General features: G+C 42.6%; 1 protein-coding gene across 6 annotated transcripts in view; it reads left to right on the top strand.

The window, feature by feature from the left end:
* Window positions 1-19,284, top strand: part of STRN (striatin) — a 79,956-nt gene that overhangs the window by 48,591 nt on the left and 12,081 nt on the right. For 4 of the 6 annotated variants that reach the window (XR_008317831.1, XR_008317832.1, XM_053303205.1 and 1 more), the window contains exons 9-17: window positions 54-140; window positions 688-831; window positions 6,736-6,872; window positions 9,299-9,474; window positions 10,577-10,624; window positions 13,427-13,548; window positions 14,638-14,805; window positions 15,137-15,277; window positions 17,165-17,272. Coding sequence is in view for 4 of the 6 variants with exons in the window: in XM_053303205.1 (XP_053159180.1) it covers window positions 54-140; window positions 688-831; window positions 6,736-6,872; window positions 9,299-9,474; window positions 10,577-10,624; window positions 13,427-13,548; window positions 14,638-14,805; window positions 15,137-15,277; window positions 17,165-17,272 (1,131 nt within the window). In the remaining 2 variants the exon portion in view is untranslated. The remainder of the gene's footprint in view (window positions 1-53; window positions 141-687; window positions 832-6,735; window positions 6,873-9,298; window positions 9,475-10,576; window positions 10,625-13,426; window positions 13,549-14,637; window positions 14,806-15,136; window positions 15,278-17,164; window positions 17,273-19,284) is intronic. The other 2 variants (XM_053303214.1, XM_053303194.1) reach the window with 1 other exon arrangement.

Below are 19,284 nucleotides of genomic sequence, written 5' to 3'. Positions count from 1 at the left end.
GGTTATGGACTGTGGGTAAGATATTTTCCCATTCTTAATTAAACTTACAACAGGAAAAACTACCGAAGATATGTTTCAGCCTCAGTCCTATATAAAACAGTCAAAACAGGGATGTGGGAAAATGATGGAGCAAAATACAGGTAAGTGTTGAGAAGGGCATGGGTCTTCACCACATGTAGCTTCAGGAAGAACAAAACAGTGACTCTTGCTTGATTTCGTTTTTTGTTTTGTTTTGTTTGTTTCTAAAGTAATTGTTTTATTGTTTGGATTGTGGCACCACAAATAAAGCTACAGTACCACACACGATTGATTTTGTGAAAGTTTCAAAACTTGTGCACAAGAATTTAACTCACAAGTGTTTGCAGTCTTTGGAAAAGTTAAAAAAGAATTGTTTTATCATTTGCTGTCTTGGTTGGATGTGTTTTACATTTTCATGCAAGTCCATAAAGTGAACAAAACTGTGTGTGCAAAATCTCAGTTGCTTTTATCACTTCCTTTTCCAAGCACTTCATTTCATGCTATAAACTTACAGCTGGAAGTCGGGGCTCATTAACTTGAGTTCACATTTTCACTTAAGATAGCATCCATTGTCGTCGTCATTAGAGGAATAATATATACTTAATAGAAGTAGCATTATCATAATATTTATGTAAACCTTTCCCCATTTTTTGTTTTGTGTTTGGCCAGGGCCCAACAGGTCAAAACTACAAGATATGCTTGCTAACTTAAGAGATGTTGATGATCTGCCCTCCCTGCAGCCCTCCGTTGTGCCACCCACCAGACCCAGTACTTCACGACTTATTGAACAGGAGATAAACAGAACTGATGAAGGCAAGTGCTGTATGTGCATGCATGTATGTTGTGCAAATGTACATGAATATGTAGATTTAAAATGATTTATACTTTCATATTTTCTTTGAGTATCTAAAGGTTATTTCAGATGACTATTTTCAAATAGGAAAGTCTCTTCTTAGTTTTTTGTGATCGATTTTTTTACATGAGCCAGTATAGTGTCATGGTTAAAGTGCTGGACTAGGACCAGGGGGTCTTGCCATTTCCTGTTGGCTTTTTGCTTTTCTTGTGTAGTTTTTTCAAAGTCCTTGTTTATATTTCCAGAGCAAGAGTGTCTTTCACTTTAAAAACAAAAGAAGTGAAAAGGTTATCCTTGGTGAAACCAGGCTACTTCCCCTCCCCTGGCCTTATGTGGGGAAATGAAATAATACTCATATTAATATTAGTGGTGCTGGATTGTAGCTAGTAGTATGCTAGGAATACTCCTGGAATTTTTCTATCTGAATATGGTTTTAGTAGGTTCTTCAACATAGTCTCTGTCTTTTACACAAATGGGCTATGCACCTGCGCTGAGACCTCATCGGAATCTAACAAGCTCAGTTCTCCTGCTTCGGGCAGGAACTCCGCCCCCAGCCACTATATGCGGCTGTGCCACTCCTCATCCCCTCAGTCTTTCTTCATCCGTGCTTCAGTGCACATCGTGGAGTCTGCAGCTCGGAAACAAGTAGGATTGAGATATCCCTTGTTGTTTCTCTCTCTGCTTCTTTAGTTTCTTAGCTTTCTCTCTTGTTTCTTTATTTCTCTCGCGTAGTAGCATTTTTTCTTTAGCGTTTTTGTTTTTGTGGGTTCCCCCTTCCTTGGAGCTCCAATTCCAGCTGGGATGGAGCGCAGTGGCCAGCTGGCCTTCGGCGTTTATGCCAGGTACTACGAGTGTATCTGATGCGGATCTAAGATCCCTTTCCCCGATACTCATGCCGAGTGTCTCTTGTGTTTGGGGGAATCCCACATTGTTGAGACCTGTTTGCATTGCCAGCAGTTTACAAAACAGGCTCACAAAAATAGGGCTTCTTGACTGCGTGCAGTTCTGTGGGACCTGGCTCTCTGTTCCTCAGAAGCCCTATCATTGAAGCGGTCCATGAGAATGGCTTCATCTGTGCAATCAGAGTGTGCGGTGTCTGCTCCTGCGGAGGCCGAAAACCTGGCTACGGTACTGATTCTGGCATCCTCTGCCATCCGACCATCGGTGGCTCCGAGTGAACCAGTGTGATCTGAGGACCTTCCTCAGCATCAGGCGCCTGTGGTACCGAAGTCATCCCTGAATACCTCAGGATTGGTATTGAAAATAAAAAAGAAGCTGAAATTGCAACGTCATTTGCCAGCGGGTCAACATCTCCCTCTGATACCCAAGAAGAAGAGGGCTGAAGAAGTTCCTGCATCAGAGGCCTCTGTGGCCAAGAAGGCCAAAGTGCACAAGTCATTGGTGTCGGTGTGACCTAGCTCACTCATGGCTGTGAAGTCAGTGGACTTGGCCCCCGATCGGGCGAGATCAAGTAGAGGATCGGTGGTGACTGATGAACCCGAATATGCTTCGTCGGAGGCGGAAGCCTATTCATTCATTCATTCATTCATTCATTTGATTTCTATACCGCCCTTCCAAAAATGGCTCAGGGCGGTTTACACATAGAAATAATAAATAAATAAGATGGCTCCCTGTCCCCAAAGGGCTCATAATCTAAAAAGAAACATAAGTCAGACACCAGCAACAGTCACTGGAGGTACTGTGCTGGGGGTCGATAGGGCCAGATACTCTCCCCCTGCTAAATAAAGAGAATCACCACGTTAAAAGGTGCCTCTTTGCCAAGTTAGCAGGGCAAACCAGCAGAAGACGCATAGTTGCTGCCTAGGCGTCAGTCGCCCCCTCGGAGACACCAAGAAGCTCTCCCTCCTAGAGACCAAGGTGCTCATTAGGACGTGGAAGAACTCTCCTCGACTTATAGACAGGATTGATCCTGGGACCGTTGTGATCATTCATACCTGGATTGATACCAGACACCAGAGTACCAATCTCCTTTGGTGGAAGCTGAGTCTTCTTATGACATGTGGTGCCGGGACTCTGGATTGTGCGATCGATACCAGGTGGATTATCGATCTGACTACTCTGCCTATAATCGACCCCATTATGGGTCCCGTTATTTGGAGGGATCCACCTTTGGGAGGGCTGCAGTAATTAGGGGTTGGCGTGAGCCCCCCTCACACTTGGAAGAGAGGCCGTGTTCCCACTCGCCACAACACTCACCCCAAACTGCCCTCTTTGGTTCCAGTGATGACCCAGGCTACCACACCTACCCGTGAATTGCTGGCAGAACTTTCAATGTGGGTACTGGACATTCCAAGTAGCAAACCAAAGGCTCCCCCTTGGTTCGGCGCCCGTGGCACAAGACTCCTTTGGCTCCCCAGGAGCCCAAATATGAGAGTGATGCTAGCTCCCAGGACTCGGAAGTTGTTACTCTGGGTTCGTCCCTGCTCGACTTACAATCCAACTCAAAACCAGTCTCCCTATCAGAGGACCTCAAACTATACTCTGCTTATGTGGCCTGAATGGCCTCAGCCTTGTGCGTGAACCTTGGTAACTGGCAGAAGGGAGAACTGGACCCGTTATTTAGCCTGATCGAATTGGAGGCCAAGGTACCAGCCACCTTGCCCTTGAATTCGGCATTGCTGAAGGTCACGCGAGCACACTGGAAGAAACCTACAATACTTTCTCAGCCTAACAAGCATCTACAGAGTGCAGCTACAGGATGAGACTGCCCACCTAGAATTCGATTGTTATGGAGGCGTCCTTGCAGAGGACCAGAGGCCACAGCCAATCGTCGCCAAGCAACAAAGGAGGAAGAAAATTGGACTCCTTTGGGAGGAGGCTTTATTCGGCCTTAGCCCTCCACTTGAGGGTAGCCAATTATCAAGCTTATAATACTAGATATAACCACTTTCTGTGGGAGAAGGTGGCTCCTTTCCTGGATCTCCTCCCACAGGATAAGAGGGATCCTGCAAAAGCATTTTTTTCGTGAAGCCATTCAAGTAGCAAAACGGGAACTTTATTCAGTCCAATATTCAGCTGAGTGCGCAGCTAAGATGATGGCCACATCGGTGGCGGTCAGATGACACACCTGACTATGTTCATCTGGCCCGTGCTAGGGTCAAGGACCAGCCCTTTGAGGGCTCTAGTCTCTCTTTGGTGCAAACAGATGATACACTCCAAAAAGTTCAAAAGTTGCCTACAGCACGTTCAATGTTATATGTGTCACTGACCTCAAAACCACAGAAGACCGCAAGGTGGTCGCCTTATCAGATACAAAGGGCCCCTTCCCAACAACAGTCACCTTCGGAAAGGTCCTTTCGTGGGAACAAGTTCTGGGCAAAATACAAGTCGGGAGAACAGCCCAGTAAGCCGGCCTTTCAAAAGCAGTGCCCAAATGTTCCCCCAAAGAAGCAGTGACTTGGGGTGCTTCAGGACTCCCCTGGCCCCATTCTCGGCGAGTTCAGACAAGGTGACTACGGACCAGTGGGTCCTTACAATTGTACGTTTGGGCTATGCCCTGGAGTTCTGCGATACTCAGCTGGTATCCGGGATAGTAGTGATTCCTTGCACCCCGGAGTTGGATCAAGAGGTCGCTGCTCTCCTGGACAAGGACGCAATAGAGAAGGTCACCATCCTGGACAGCAGACCGGGCTTCTTGGTTTAAAGACCTGCTGGTAAAGAGTTATCTGAAAGGTTTAACGCACATGTTCCCAGATGATCTGGTCATGTCACCAGCTTGGGATCTATCGGTGGTGTTGGTTGGTCTGCTTCTACCACCGTTTGAGCATTTGGCTTCAATTGACATACATCTCCTCACCTAGAAGGCCGCCTTTTTGGTGTCCATTACCTCTTCCAGGAGGTAAGTGAGTTGAGGGCCCTGAGGGTTGACCAACCATACCTTCAGTTTCATAAGGACAAGGTTGTACTCATGCCAAATGTCCAGTTTCTGCCCAAGGTGGTGTCCATGTTTCACTGTTCAGCCCCGCTCACTCTGCCTGTGTGTTTTCCGAATCCTTCCTCGGATGCAGAGTGACGCCTCCACCCTTTAGACGTTCAAAGGGCTTTGTCCTATAGCCAGAGATCTGCTGAATGGAGGAAAACTCCTTCCTTGTTTGTTCTCTTTGGGCTGCATAAAGGTCTTCAGGTTTTGGCCCAGTTCATGTCTGGGTGGATAGTTTCCACAGTTGAACTCTGTTATCAGTTAGCTCACAAGCAGTTGCCTGCAACCGTTAAGGTACACTCAGTTAGGTCGGTGGCTACCTCTGTGGCCTTTGATTGTGCGGTCCCGCTGGACACTATATGTCAGGCAGCTACCTGGGCTTCGCCCCACTCATTTATATGTTATTTGTTTGTTTGTTTGTTTGTTTGTTTGTTTGTTTGTTTGTTTGTTTTCACATATTTTTATACCACCCAAAACGTACGTCTCTGGGCAGTTTACAACAAAAACAAAAAGTTAAAACATTAGTTAAAACAAATAAAAGACAAATTATAACATTGGTTAAAATAAATGACAACAAAAAGCTAAAATATTATAAGAATTTAAAACCTTAAAACAATGTTTTAAAATGAAGTTAAAACTATTAAAATGGTATTTAATTAAAAGCCTGGGAGAACAAATGTGTCTCTAAATATTTTTTTAAAATGGTCAGAGATGGGGAAGCTCTTATTTCAGCAGGGAGTGTGTTCCAAAGCATCAAAGCCATTGATACCAGGGCACAGAATGATGCTGTATTTGGCAGGAGTGTCCTGCAATCAATTTTCAGTTGATCTGTTGTTTCTGAATTATTTTTTTTCTTGGCATACTATATGTTGCTTATGTTCTTCCTTCTTCCTTGGGTGCTTGCTTGTTAAGTGCCCATTTGTGTAAAAGTCAGAGACCACGTCAAATGACTTGTAGATTTAGACACTTTCTAAATTGCATGTTTATTTCCACAAACTCAGTATCATATCTTGCAGCTAATGTTGATAAGCAGGGGAGTGAGAGATGAGTATTTAAGAGACTGGGATTACTACTGGTCAAGACCTCTTCAGAACTTAATGAATACATGGGCCCTGAGGATCTCTGGATCCATATTTTTGCTGGGAGTTCTGCACTGCTGTCTCTCTTGTTCAAACCAGTGATGTACAACTATGAGGGATGTAGCTTCCAAAGGATGTATATTTCCAAACTCTGTTTTTGGCAAGTTCCAGATCCTATATTGCTGCTGCTTCATAAATGGTTTTTATGAGGTTACTATGTTGTGTTATCAGAAATATTGTGTAAAGGATGTTCATATAAACAGTTTTTGGCCTACTTCCCTTAAGGAAAGTAAATTCATGAGATCACCTTGACTGTGTGTGTGTGTGTGTGTGTGTGTGTGTGTGTGTCCCATCAAATTTTCAATGCCTGGACCAATATATACCAAATTGGGTACAGTTGTAGGGACACAATGGTGTAGTTTGTGATGTCATCCACCCCAGTTCAAGATGGCAGATGCGTAAGCTTTTGTGGTCAAGTGACTAACTTGCAGACTGCCTAACCGATTTGAACCAAATTTGCTACAGCTGTAGGAACACCTCAGTGACATAGTTAGTGAATATGTCTGATTCAAGATGGTGGACATGTCAACAGTAAACCATCTAACCGATTTGAACCAAATTTGTTATAGGTGTAGGGGACACATAGGGATGGCGCAACAGTGTAGTTTTGTGATATCACCCACCCCAATTCAAAATGGTGGATGTGTGAACGTTTAAGCCTGAAGTGGGCTAACATGTGAGGATGGTAATTATCAATTAAGATTATAGTAAAAGCAAAGTAGGCAGATGAGTTTTTACCAGAACAACTTGTTATGGAAACATTATTTGTATTTTCTTTTTTTCAGTGGAAGCTTTAACATTCCCTCCTTCATCTGGAAAATCTTTCATCATGGGAGCAGATGAGGCTCTTGAAAATGAGCTTGGCCTTGGCGAATTGGCAGGCCTTACAGTAGCCAATGAGGCAGATTCACTGACATATGATGTAAGTGCTATTTCATAGTTGCCTTCCATCTGTAAGCTGGGAATAATACCTGTATTTACCCGATTGAAGATGACTCTGAATTTGAGATTACCCCCTTAAAAAACAGAAGTTAAATACAGGTTATACCTGAATTTACTCGAAAAGAACAGGACTCTGAGTTTAATATGACTTCCTGATTTCTATTATCAAAAAATGTCGGCAAAAACTAGTCTTGGATTCAGGTAAATACAGTAGTGATTTGCCTTACAGGATTTTTGAGAAGACAAGTACCATAAAGATTATAAAGCATAACATTATTAGTAGCATTCACATACAGCTTTCTCTAACACAATCATAATGCTTGTGAAAGCATCCCACCCCCATCCTGTTGCTTACATGATCTCCCTTTTCTCGCTTGCCCACCTTTTTCTTTCTCTTTCCTCCTTTTCATTAATATCTTTCCCATCTTTCTTCCTTCCAGACTTGCTTTGTTCCTTCTTTTGCAATTCTGTTTCAAGAAAAAATTAAGCAGCAGTGCAGGAGCCACGGAATGGTTGCAGATAACTCCTCTCCTCTTTGCAAACTGAGCACCAGTTCACATGTACACTTAACTGCAGTTAACACTAACCGGAGTTAAAATTCCAAACTCCAATTTGCACCGCAGACATACAACTAACTGTGGCCAGCAAAACTCCAGTTTCCGGATGTCCTGTCAAGCTCCGCAGTCTGGCTGTGAGCAAAGCATCACCACATCCGCAAAGTGGCTGCGATTGGCCACAATCTCAAAGGGGCCATGTCCTTTGTGTTCCGCTAGCTTCCTTGGGCAGATGACAGCTTAACCCTTTGGGCAGATGACAGCTTAACCCTCACTCTGCTCCTGGCTATGTGCAATGGAGCAGTCCAAGGCAGGGAGAGAAAACTGTTGTTCTTACTTAAGAGGAAACCCACTGAACTAAATCATTTACTTCTGAGTAATCCCAGCAAGCCTACAAACTGTTCTCAAAACTCAGAAAAACAGCTACTATTTCATGACACACATAAACATGTTAAACCTGAAATATCAAAATAAGATTCAAAACAGGCTGTGGCTGTGTCAAGGAAGGCAGAGATAGGGAGTGCGACCATCCGGGCCATGAAATAGTAGCTGTTTTTCTGAGTTTTGAGAACAGTTTGCCCGCTTGTTGGGATTATTCAGAAGTAAATGATTTAGTTCACTGGGCTTCCTCTTAAGTAAGAGTGCATAGGATTGCAGCTGTTGAAGTGTAGCTTGCTTTTAGAGGGGTGTGTGTGTACACAATGGATATAGAAAGAATGATTTTACTTTACTGAGAAACAAAATACTTTACAGCACCTTGCAGCAGGAATAATTAGGAGGGTTGTGTCTCTTTAAATCTCACAGCAAAGGTCGCTGTTGCCAGGCAGAACAGGGGAGAGAAGGAAGGATGTGGGGGGCAGGGCTGTATCTCCAAGAGGTTATTGCTGTCAGACAAAGGCGCTTAAATTAGGGAAAAGTCTGCCTTTGGGCATAATACTTTGGCGGAAAAACCGCATTTATTGGCAGCAAACCATTGAGAAAACCTCAGGTCCCAATTGGAGTTTGTTGGGGCGACCTGAAAGAGTTTTTTTCAGGCTTAACAGGGGTTTTGTGCATTCGGTCGTACTACAGTCAAAAGCTCTGGCAGCTTTAGCTGCAGTTAAAGTGTATGTGAGAACCGACTCACAGTGTGGGAAAAGGATGTAACTTGAAATAGACTTGCACTGCACACAGTGCCATCTACAGGCAGAGCTGACTCTGCAATTCAGCTGTTTTAGTTGAAGGAATGCTATTCACTCTGAAGTGGAAGAGACAGAATTCTCTCTCTCATGCCAGACCTATTAATATGGTTGTTCTCAGTGACCCTATTAAATTGTCATATCTGTTACTTGATATTATGTAGGCAATGATCAGATTGCATTACTGACAGCCAGTATGTCATCATCAAGAACATACACAGTCTTACATAGAAATGAACACAAAAATAAGCATTTAGCACAATGGGGAAATTTCTGAGAGAAGAGAACCAGTAAGAGAGGAGAATTTTGGTCAGAGCTAGAAGCCATATCTATAGCTTTCAAACTATTCCAAAGGCATGTTAAATATTGTGAAATAGAGAAATTTTTTTGACTTAAGGTTGTATCTCCAGCTGTGCACACTGCACTGCTAAAATGCTGGAGTGAGGTTGTACGGCTCTTGTGAGCATCTTATTTTCTTTTGATGAGTTATTTTAATTTTGAAAATAGCATCAGGGAATGAAGAAAAATCACATTCCCATTTTAAATTGTTTCCTCTTCCGACAAACAATTGTTTTAGCATTTGAAAGCAGGAACATTGTGCATATAAAGTGTATTGAACTGATATTTTCCCCTTCACCCTGTCTAAACTGTAGGTTTTATTTTTGTTAAAACAGATAGCAAACAATAAAGATGCCCTGAGGAAGACATGGAATCCCAAGTTTACTTTAAGGAGCCATTTTGATGGAATAAGAGGGCTGGCTTTCCATCCAGTTGAACCAGTGTTAATTACAGCATCAGAGGACCATACATTAAAAATGTGGAACTTACAAAAAACGTCTCCAGCAAAAAAGTAAGGTCATGATTCATCAAGATATACGGAGTTAAAGCTTTTACTGTATGGATTTGGAGAAACGTAACAACAATAGATTGGATACTTCAGACCTGATTTAATATCTCAGATAGAGTAATGGGATGATCTTTATTATTCCATTGGTTTTCTTCCAGAATGTATGCCAGTTGATTCCAACTAAGAGTTTGCAGCTTTCTAAATTAAAGCAGTTTTATAGGGTTATGTACTAAGGAGTGCTGGTGGAAGGAAGTACATGCAAGTGAGCCCCCCCCCCCCCCCCCGGCAATTCTGCTCCTGAAAGTCGGGAGACACTCTGGAACAGGATTGTATGGAGTTTGGAGGGCTCCAGGGAGATGAGCAAAAATCTCCTAATATGACAGAAATGACTTCCATTTGCACAAAAGGCACCTATGTTACAACCTGTAACATGCATGTTCATACAGAGGCAAATGAAAAGGCCACTGAGCCACAATAATTGTGGTTGGGGATGATGGGAGTTGTAGTTCAACAACAACTGGAGGGCCAAGGTTCCCCACCCCTGTTCTAAGGGGTCTTAGCCTTTGGTAGTATTGCTCTTTAGGCACCTTGGGAGTCATCAGTTAGTATTTATAGCAACTTTAAAAAGAATCCCTTGGTAGAATTTCTCATAACTTGTTGGAGAGTGTTCATCAGCCATATGTTCTTTCTTCCTAAACAGCAGCGTCTAGCAATTGGTTATTGATGGTCTTTGGAATTAATTTTGTGAGCACTCACTATTGATTATTTCAGAGTGCTTATTTTTTGGCAGTAATTCCTTATCCTTTGCATACTATGGTGATCTTGATTTGGCTGAAAATTAAGACCCAAAAGATGCTTTGCAAAACAAAAATCCCTGCCCTGACCACATGAAAGAAAGCTAGGGGAAGGCATAGTAACTGATATATAAGTAGTAGACTTGGGGTGTGTTTATTAATGCTTTCTGCAACTACAAGAGTGTATACAATGCTTTCTGCAGCTGTAAGGCAACTTGAGAGTTAATTTTTGAATGTTTGATAAATATTGTTCAATGGTTTGTGTCTTATGAATCTTTGAAATTGCTATTCTGCGTTTTTTGTTTATTTAGGAGTGCTTCCCTTGATGTTGAACCCATATATACTTTCAGGGCACATAAGTAAGTAAATATCCAGGAAGAGAGGCAACCTGTTACTATTACTGGAGAATATGGTGTTAGTGCTTGATGCAACCCTTTTTATGAGCTAATCTCTGCGTTGACTCAATCCATGAAGCAGTTGTGATATTGCTTCACCCTGTGGCTGGAGCTCAGCTCACCACACATCTAGTTCGCTGCTGAGTTGCTTCTTCCGGAAGGGAGTAAAAGTAGTGTGATAAAAGCTGTACTTTGGCTATGCAGTGCTGCAGTCTACCTCACCACAAGATGAACTGCAGTGCAGATTGCTAATCTCTATTGCTACTGCTAACTTTCTCTGAAGCATGTGCATTGTTAGTATGTCACTGTGTGGCATGCAGAAGACAAGAGATAACACTTCCTTGCAAGAGAGCTTGCTGTCTTCAGTAGTCAGAGCTGGAATGGGCAGGGGTCTGGGGCTAAGATATTAGTACTAGGAATGGGGAGTGGGAAGGGGGACATTGAGAAAGTGGAGAAGCAGCTAAGGTGAGGCTAGGGTGTTTCAGGATAGGCTTTGTTGAAGATGTGGCTCACAAGGAACATAAAGGAGGATGGCGAGTCTGTTGAGATGCTGCTTTGGATGAGAGAAAGCTAAAGTGGAACTACAAAGAGGGATGATGGCATAGGTGTCAGAGAGAGAGAGAGAGAGATTCTGAATTGGTTGAGAGTGAGGATGCCAAAGTGACAGGAGCCCAGGCAAAAGTTTTAGTCCTTACAGAAGCATGATGTTCATGGGAAAGAAGCAGCTGAATTATTTGGCATCCACATGGATGTGGGAGAAAAATAATGATCTGGAGTGTAATCCGTTGCATTCATAAGAAATGGGTTCTGCGCCTGCGCAGGAACCTCACGGATTGATCTCCTCACGCTGGCCCAAACTGCCACACACGTGACTGTGCATCCGTTTATCCCAGGCAGTTTGGGCGCGCTTCAGTCAGTTTCTGTTTGACCGCTGTTGCGTCAACACCTCGGATTGTATAGCTCCTCGGAATTACTTTTTGAAAACTTGGTAAAAACGACTAGGACCGGACGACGATGAAGGTTTTGGACTTGACTTTGGATTGGATATAGGAATTGGCTTTGAGGATCCTTTGGACTTATAAACGATTGTTGTCTGCCCCTCAGGGCAATGGCTGCCACCGCTAAGCCAAAGACTACCTTTAAGCGTTGCTCTGAGTGCCGCACAAAGCTACAATCAATGGACACTCACGATGCTTGTTTACTGTGTTTGGGGGAGCAACATAATACGACAACATGTAAGATATGTTCTTCTTTCTCCAAACAAACGCTGAAGAATCGGGCGCTCCACTTGCGAGCGGCCCTTTATGATGATGTACTTCGCCCTCCGACACCGAGACCCTCGCCATCGGGAACTTCGACGTCGGGGCCCGCAATATCGATTCCCTTGATTTCGGCCTCAATATTGAAACCCACAGCACCTCTGGTGGACTCTGCTGGCCAGCAGTCGAAAGCTGCCATTGTGCAAGACTTTAAGTGGCCAGAGGAGGTGGACAAGTGGCGACACTACCACAAGAAGCACAAGCGTGTCTCATCTTCAAAAGGAGACGTGGACGCCTCCCCGCCCAGAAAGCGGAAGAAAAAGTCCAAGAACCGAGAGGGAACCCCTTCTCCGACTAACTTGCAGTCAGATTCAGAGTGGGAATCCGCGATGAAAATGACTCCATCCCCATGGGTTTTGAAGATGGACTCGGAGGGAGATCATCCAGTAGCAGCATCGATATCTATGTCGGTATTGAAGGCGATCGAGGCCGAGCGGCCGATGCCGCCCGCCGAGAGCACGGAACCCCCTACGATGTCCATGTCGATGTCGGTAACGACGGGGCTGCAAGATCTAACGAAATCCGGAGCAGGAAGTTGGCATTGTAGTGCAATGCAACTTACACCTGCCCATACTCCTTTATGTCTCCTGTGATGACCCCACAGGTGGAGTATCAGACTGAGGATTTTTTTAGATTTCGGAGAAACGGCAGCACACACGCAAGGATCGCACGATCCTAAGATGAGGACAGATTTGTTGGTGTTGCTGGACTCGACTGATACCACACCGTCGGGCTCGACGTTTCAGGGTTTCTCGGGAGTCAAAGTGGAGCAAATGACGGAGCACTCGTTGCAACCAGTTCCGAAGACTCCTTCGATGTCACTGATACTGATGGCTTCGATACAGAGGACTCCAGTACTGAGGCCGCTACATCTGGTATCTGCATCCACGAGCCCAAATGACCTTTTAAATCCCCAAACTGTAGATCGAGCAACTCTGACAAGACCTTTGCCTTTATTTGTCCGACCCTCGACATTACAATGGAGGTCACCAATGCTTGGTGAGTCTTCTATATCGACCCAGAGGGCTCATGCCTCTGGTTTTCAACATGCTCCATGATTCCTTATCATTCATAAGGAACCCATTCCTTATGAATGCAACAGATTACCTCCAGATCATCTGTTACAGGTAAGCAACCTGTTTATATGAGGCTTAGATTACTCTAAGATTGTGGCCTCTGAAATAAAGAGTGTAGCTGCTCCCAGTAGTTACGAGGAAGTAGGTTTAAGAGTGCTGTCTTAAACCTACATTAACAGTAATGTCCAAAAGAAGGAAACAGAGAGCCAGAGTGCATTTTGGTATCCAGAACCAGCCCTTCATTTCTAAGAAATGAAGTACAGTCTGTACATCTCACTTGTATGCATGCATGTGCTTGTGTGATGTTGACCAAATTGGAGTGCAAGCTGGCACTAAAAATAAACTGATGTCTTGACATGCTTTCTCTGCAGCAGTCCAGTGCTATGTGTGGTAATGAGTAGCAGTGGTGAGCAGTGTTACAGTGGGGGAACGGATGGCCTCATCCAAGGCTGGAATACTACGAACCCAAATGTTGACCCCTATGATTCATATGGTGAATGTCTATTATTTTAACAGATTTGGATTTTGTTCATTAGAAGTATATGACAGTTTGAACACAGATGGATCTTAATTTGAAATGAGGGAAAATAGATAATATTGAGGAACAAAGTGTAGCATGAATCACATGAGTCAGGAATAAGAGATTCTGTGAGGTCCTTATGTTGTCTGGGAGCAACGTTAGATTGGTTGGGAGTCTATAAATATGAAAAAGATGTGGAACAAGGAGGTCTTGATATGTTGATAGATTTGGAGAGAGGATGAGTTGGCAATCAGTCAAGAATTTTGCATTTCAGGCAGATCAGAGTCTTTAAAAGCAAACAAATTGAAATGACAATTTGGAACATTATGAAGTTTAATTAGGAGCCTAAGAATTTAAGAAGTCATAGTACATGTCTTATTAGGTGGTAGTGTTGGCTTATTAGAAATTTTCTAATGGACCAACCTGCCTATTATTCTTTGTTTGTATTTGAGGAATCATTTTTAGCCATCCAGAAGAGGATCTTGAAAGCGGTGGGAAACATTTTCTGTAACCTGATGATAGGACTTATTGTGGGGGGGTGGGCTGCTACATGCTCTCCAGCCATTAGGTAATGTCATCCAATTTGGCTGTACACCATATAAAATTAATCTCAAGCTTTTCTGGAGACTAGCATGTTTCTGTTTTACAAGGAACCCATGTGTTCCAGTTTCGTGCTGGACATAGATCTGAATAACTGCTAGATTTTATATTCTCGAAAACGGGGGAACAGTCATTCTTGTTTCATTGTCCCACTAGCCTTAGTTGCCTGTAAAGCATCTAATGAGGCTACTTCAATTATGTCTGCTCTTTCTGCACTCTGTCTCATAAACTGCAGACTTTGGGTCTTTTGTGCCATACCCAGATTTTCTTAACTCTTCCCCCACACTCAGTTATGCTTAACATCCAGACAGAATGATTAGGAGCTCTGGAGAACTCGAAAGCTTGCTCATTACTTTGTGGCATCTTAGTTGAGCCTAATAAAGTTTTTTTAAAAACAAAATACTGTGGCATTGTTTGGGGTTAAACCTCAATTTCATCTTTAAATGTGTAATTCATTCACAGATCCTTCAGTTTTAAGAGGTGCATTTGTAGGCCACACAGATGCAGTGTGGGGCTTAGTTTACAGTGGAACACACCAGCGCTTGCTCTCCTGTTCAGCAGATGGCACTATACGTTTATGGAAAGCTTTGGAGATCTCTCCGGCTCTGAATATATTTAATGATAATCAAGGTATGGAATAAACTTCTGGCTTTTAGAACCCTTCGTAGAAGCATTATCTGTTATGAACTATTAGTACTTCTAATTTTTTAACTATTAGTATTACCATGTTCTGCTATTAATTATAACTTAATTCAGATGGCTTTTTGTCTCTTAGCATACTGTTTAATAGTAGTAGATACATTTCACTGAAGCTTTTGGGAAAACATACAGTTTCTAAAGCTATTACAATTAATTTGAGCAAGATGTTTCCCTAAGTATAAAAATCATTATTGTACTGTACTTTCTACTTCATTTGTTGAAGAATACAATATGACAATATTGACAATATTCTTTTTTATAGAGATGGGGATTCCATCTTCTGTGGACCTTGTGAGCAGTGACCCAAGCCACATGGTAGCTTCATTTAATAGTGGACACACAAGCATTTATAACATGGAAACAAGACAACGAATTCTTACCTTAGAGTCCAACATAGATACTAGTATGTATCCAAAATGGGTCTGGGGTGACAGTATTTAAGAGGTTATGTTTGTTGTTTCTAGGACGTACTGCTTCACTAACTCAATCCAGACTAAGACCAGAAATTATAGTGAAGCTAGGAACAGACACATCCTCATGCTCCCTGCAATGTCATCCAAAATAGGGTTTGCCTCTCTTGCCCATGGTGATACCTATCTATGAACCCTAGGGATTGTTTGGGGGTTATAGATGTCATCACAGGTGAGGTGTGGTAGGTCCCTTGGAAGAAGCACATATCACTTGCATGTCTGCTGTCCCTACTTCTGTCATCTTGAATAAAATTTAAAGAGATAAGAATAATTGTTTCAGATTTCTCTGGGCTGAATGTTCCCAGCTACATAGTGATACAGTTTAGGAAGGATCAACATGCCTGACCTAAACACACCAAGGCAAAGCCTCACTTGCCCCTTTTAATTTCGATGGGACTATTTTGAGTAATTTTCCTCATTGTGTAGGCCAGTGACTGAAAATTAATTCATCAAGATGTTCTTGCATATAACCTATCTAATACAGATATTTGTGCCAAGTTCTGTGTTGTAGGCTGTTGCCTACAGTTCATATTTAGCTGATCATCTAGTCATAGGGGTCATTTAATATAGGCAGAGGGAGCACCTCTGAAGAGTCAACAATGTGGAAATAAAGCACCAAGCGCCTTTAGCCTTCCTGTTCCTCATTTTACCCCCACCCCATCTGTCCCCATACACTTCCTGGACATTTTGGCCAGACAAAACATTTTAGCCTAGACATAGGCTATAATATATTCTCTATAATTGTGTATGCCAAAAGTTGTTTCACACATACAGCAGGGAGGGATGATTTTACCAATCTCCTCTTTCTCCACTGTGCCTCCTGAAAATATGGTTGTAAAGGTCAGGGCCATATTTTCAGGAGATACTGGGGGTTGCAGAGGGAAGAAGAGATCTTCAAAAATCACCCCTCCCCAGTAGAGCATGCGGAACACTTTTTGGAATGTGTTGTCGTGGCCAGGATGTCAGCCTTTGAATTTCCACTAACCCACTTCTTCCACTCTGCAGTCTGTCAGGATTTGATGGGTATCAAATAAATGAACAAATGGATGCAAAATGTTATGGCACAAGAACTTTCCTGTCTGGCAGAGATACGTTACAAATAAGTTCTTCACTGTCCTCTCAGAGGCTGTACGGTTAACTAAATTAAGAGGTGGTTGGTTTTTTGTTGTGGTGGTTTTTTGAGGAGGATGGTAGTTTCAGTCATCTAATATACTGAATGAGCAAAATGAGGTGCAGCTGTTCTGAGTAATCTGAACGTGGTGTTTTGGATCTTGAAATTTTTATTTATAGTTCAATTTCTATATCACCCTTCATGAAACTCAACCCAAGGTGGTTTACAAATATTAAAATAAAATAAAACTCCATAAAAATCACATTAAAATGTTAAAATCAGTTAAAACAAAAAAGCAACAGTCATCCAAAAGACTGGATAGCAGGAGACCTGAGAAACCTGGCAGCCCCTAAGGCAGGGATTCTCAACGTGTGGGTCCCCAGATGTAATTGGACTTCAACTCCCATAATTCTCAACCAAAGGCCACTGGGGCTGGGGATTATGGGAGTTGAAGTCCAGTAACATCTGGGGACCCACACGTTGAGAAACCCTGCCCTAAGGGGTAAAAGCCTGAACAGATAAGGCCTTAGTGTTTTTTTTAAAAGCAGTCACAGACATCAAATACATCATCGTTTCACACTCACTGTGAGTATGAGTGTGAAAATGGTATTACACCAGACTGATCTGCTAGGTCAAGCCATTCGTCTTTCAGGAGTTCATGTGACTTTGCATAGCTTTTCATTAACTCTGTGTGTGGTTTTTCCCCTAGCGGTTAGCTCTTCTTGCCAGATAAACAAAGTAATCAGCCATCCAACTCTTCCGATTAGTATCACCGCTCATGAGGATAGACACATCAAATTCTATGACAATAACACAGGTAAGAATCCTCTTTCCCCCTAGTTTCATCATATTAAAAAAACAAAAATCTATTGCTGAAACTGATTGCAATAGTCTTAAATGTCTAACCATTTAGAAGTAAACTTTGAAACAGAGCTTTGAAAGTTCTCCGAAAAGTAAATTACATAAGTAGGAATAAATGTCTATTGGCCATGCAAAGGAATTAAGGCTTTACCATCTCATCTAGCAAATTACTGATACTGTCTTTGTGAAAAGTAGATAATCCAAAAACAGAATTAATGAAGTGATGGGAAGAGCTAATTTATGTATCTGGATCTTCCATACTGCACAAGATGGGCTTGCTGTCAAGGGCTATGGACACTATTTTGTCTGCATCTTTCTGAAAATACACAAAAGCAATCCTTGGGCTCCTTTATGCTTGATCTTAAAGCCCCACACTCTAGTCTCCATTACTTTTACCTATAATGAAAGAAGACAAGCAAATAACAGCTGTTATTTTTATAGTAGCGGTCACTCTGTTTGTATCTTTAATGTGTGTTTAAAGCAAAAGCATTTGCAACACAAAATATCCCCATGCTAGACAGTAGATCACGGTGTTTTTCAGCTCTATTTTTCAGCTCCGTAACTTTCAGTCCAAGTGTCTCCTGCACAGCTTGCTGACAAAGTAGTTTAGTAAGAGTTAATGGAGAACTTTCCTCAACCAGAGCTACTGGATAGCTCAATTTTTTTTATTTTTTATTTTTGGTCATAGTGTGTGCTTGCAAGAACTCATATCTAAGAGATTTAGGAGCTCTGACTTAGCAAGATTACCTTGGCATGCATAGGAGCTGCACACTTTTCGGGAGATTTGAGCAATGTTTACTTTGATCTAGGAAGTTAAACTTGAGGTGGCTTTTTGTTTTGCACTTTGAGAACAGGTAGAAGGGTACAAAGACATACATACTGTGTCAGTTATGTGTGGGTGTAGATCTCTGCTTTCCCCCCTTTAATATATGGAAGCAGCTCCTATATAGGCATTATAGGCAAGGATTGAGCCCTCAATTCCATTTATTTTGAAGGGAACATGGTGAAATATACGGGCATATGTTCTTCATAACTGACATATGCTATGCACGTGCTTTGTCCTGGCCTCATAATATAGCATGAAAGAGAATTAACCTTCTGCAGTTTACCTAAATTGACAATGTTGTTTAGGACAGTGATGCCTCAACTATGTGCCAGGGTGTTCCAGTCTACTGCAAGAGGGATTGAAGTGTACATTTTTTTATTTTTATTCTTAATTTTTTTAAAACATTTATATCCCGCTCTTCCTCCTAGGAGCCCAGAGCAGTGTACTACATACTTGAGTTTCTCCTCACAACAACCCTGTGAAGTAGGTTAGGCTGAGAGAGAAGTGACTGGCCCAGAGTCACCCAGCTAATATCATGGCTGAATGGAGATTTGAACTCAGGTCTCCCCAGTCCTAGTCCAGCACTCTAACCACTACACCATGCTGGCTCCCATTGGAACATTGGAAAAGCTAATTCACTATGTTTGATGTAGTCACCACCCTGTGCTATCTAAGATAGTTCTGTACAGCATTCTGTACAGCATTAATTTTCTGTCCTACTAATATATGGGCAGTGACAGCATTGTGAAGTATGCACTGATCCAGCCTGTGTAACAGCTGACAGCTGCAGGGGATTCCCAGAAGCAACGCCATTCCCAAGGAAGAGCTTTTCAGTCCCTTATTGAGTAAGCAATTGAGAAGGCAGGGCACCGGGAGGCAGTACTGGCTAGGTCATCTTGCAGTCCCAAGGACAGTGGCCTCCCACTCCTCTAGTCCAGTACAACATGTATGTTTTTTGGAGTGTAAGAGTTAAGAGTACCTCCAGCTTTAATCCAGAAAAAAAAGCCTGTGCTCCAGCTATTGAAAGCTTGGGCAAAATAGGTTCCAGGAAATGCAGTGAAGGTAAAATTCATAGAGCATTGGCACAGACTGTGGAGCATGCAGAAGGTTCCAGGATGCGATCACTGGCATCTCTTTGTGGA

This window comes from Hemicordylus capensis, chromosome 1 (genome assembly GCF_027244095.1).
Source record: "Hemicordylus capensis ecotype Gifberg chromosome 1, rHemCap1.1.pri, whole genome shotgun sequence".
Taxonomy (NCBI): Eukaryota; Metazoa; Chordata; class Lepidosauria; order Squamata; family Cordylidae; genus Hemicordylus; species Hemicordylus capensis.
This window is presented reverse-complemented; position numbering and strand designations above follow the sequence as displayed.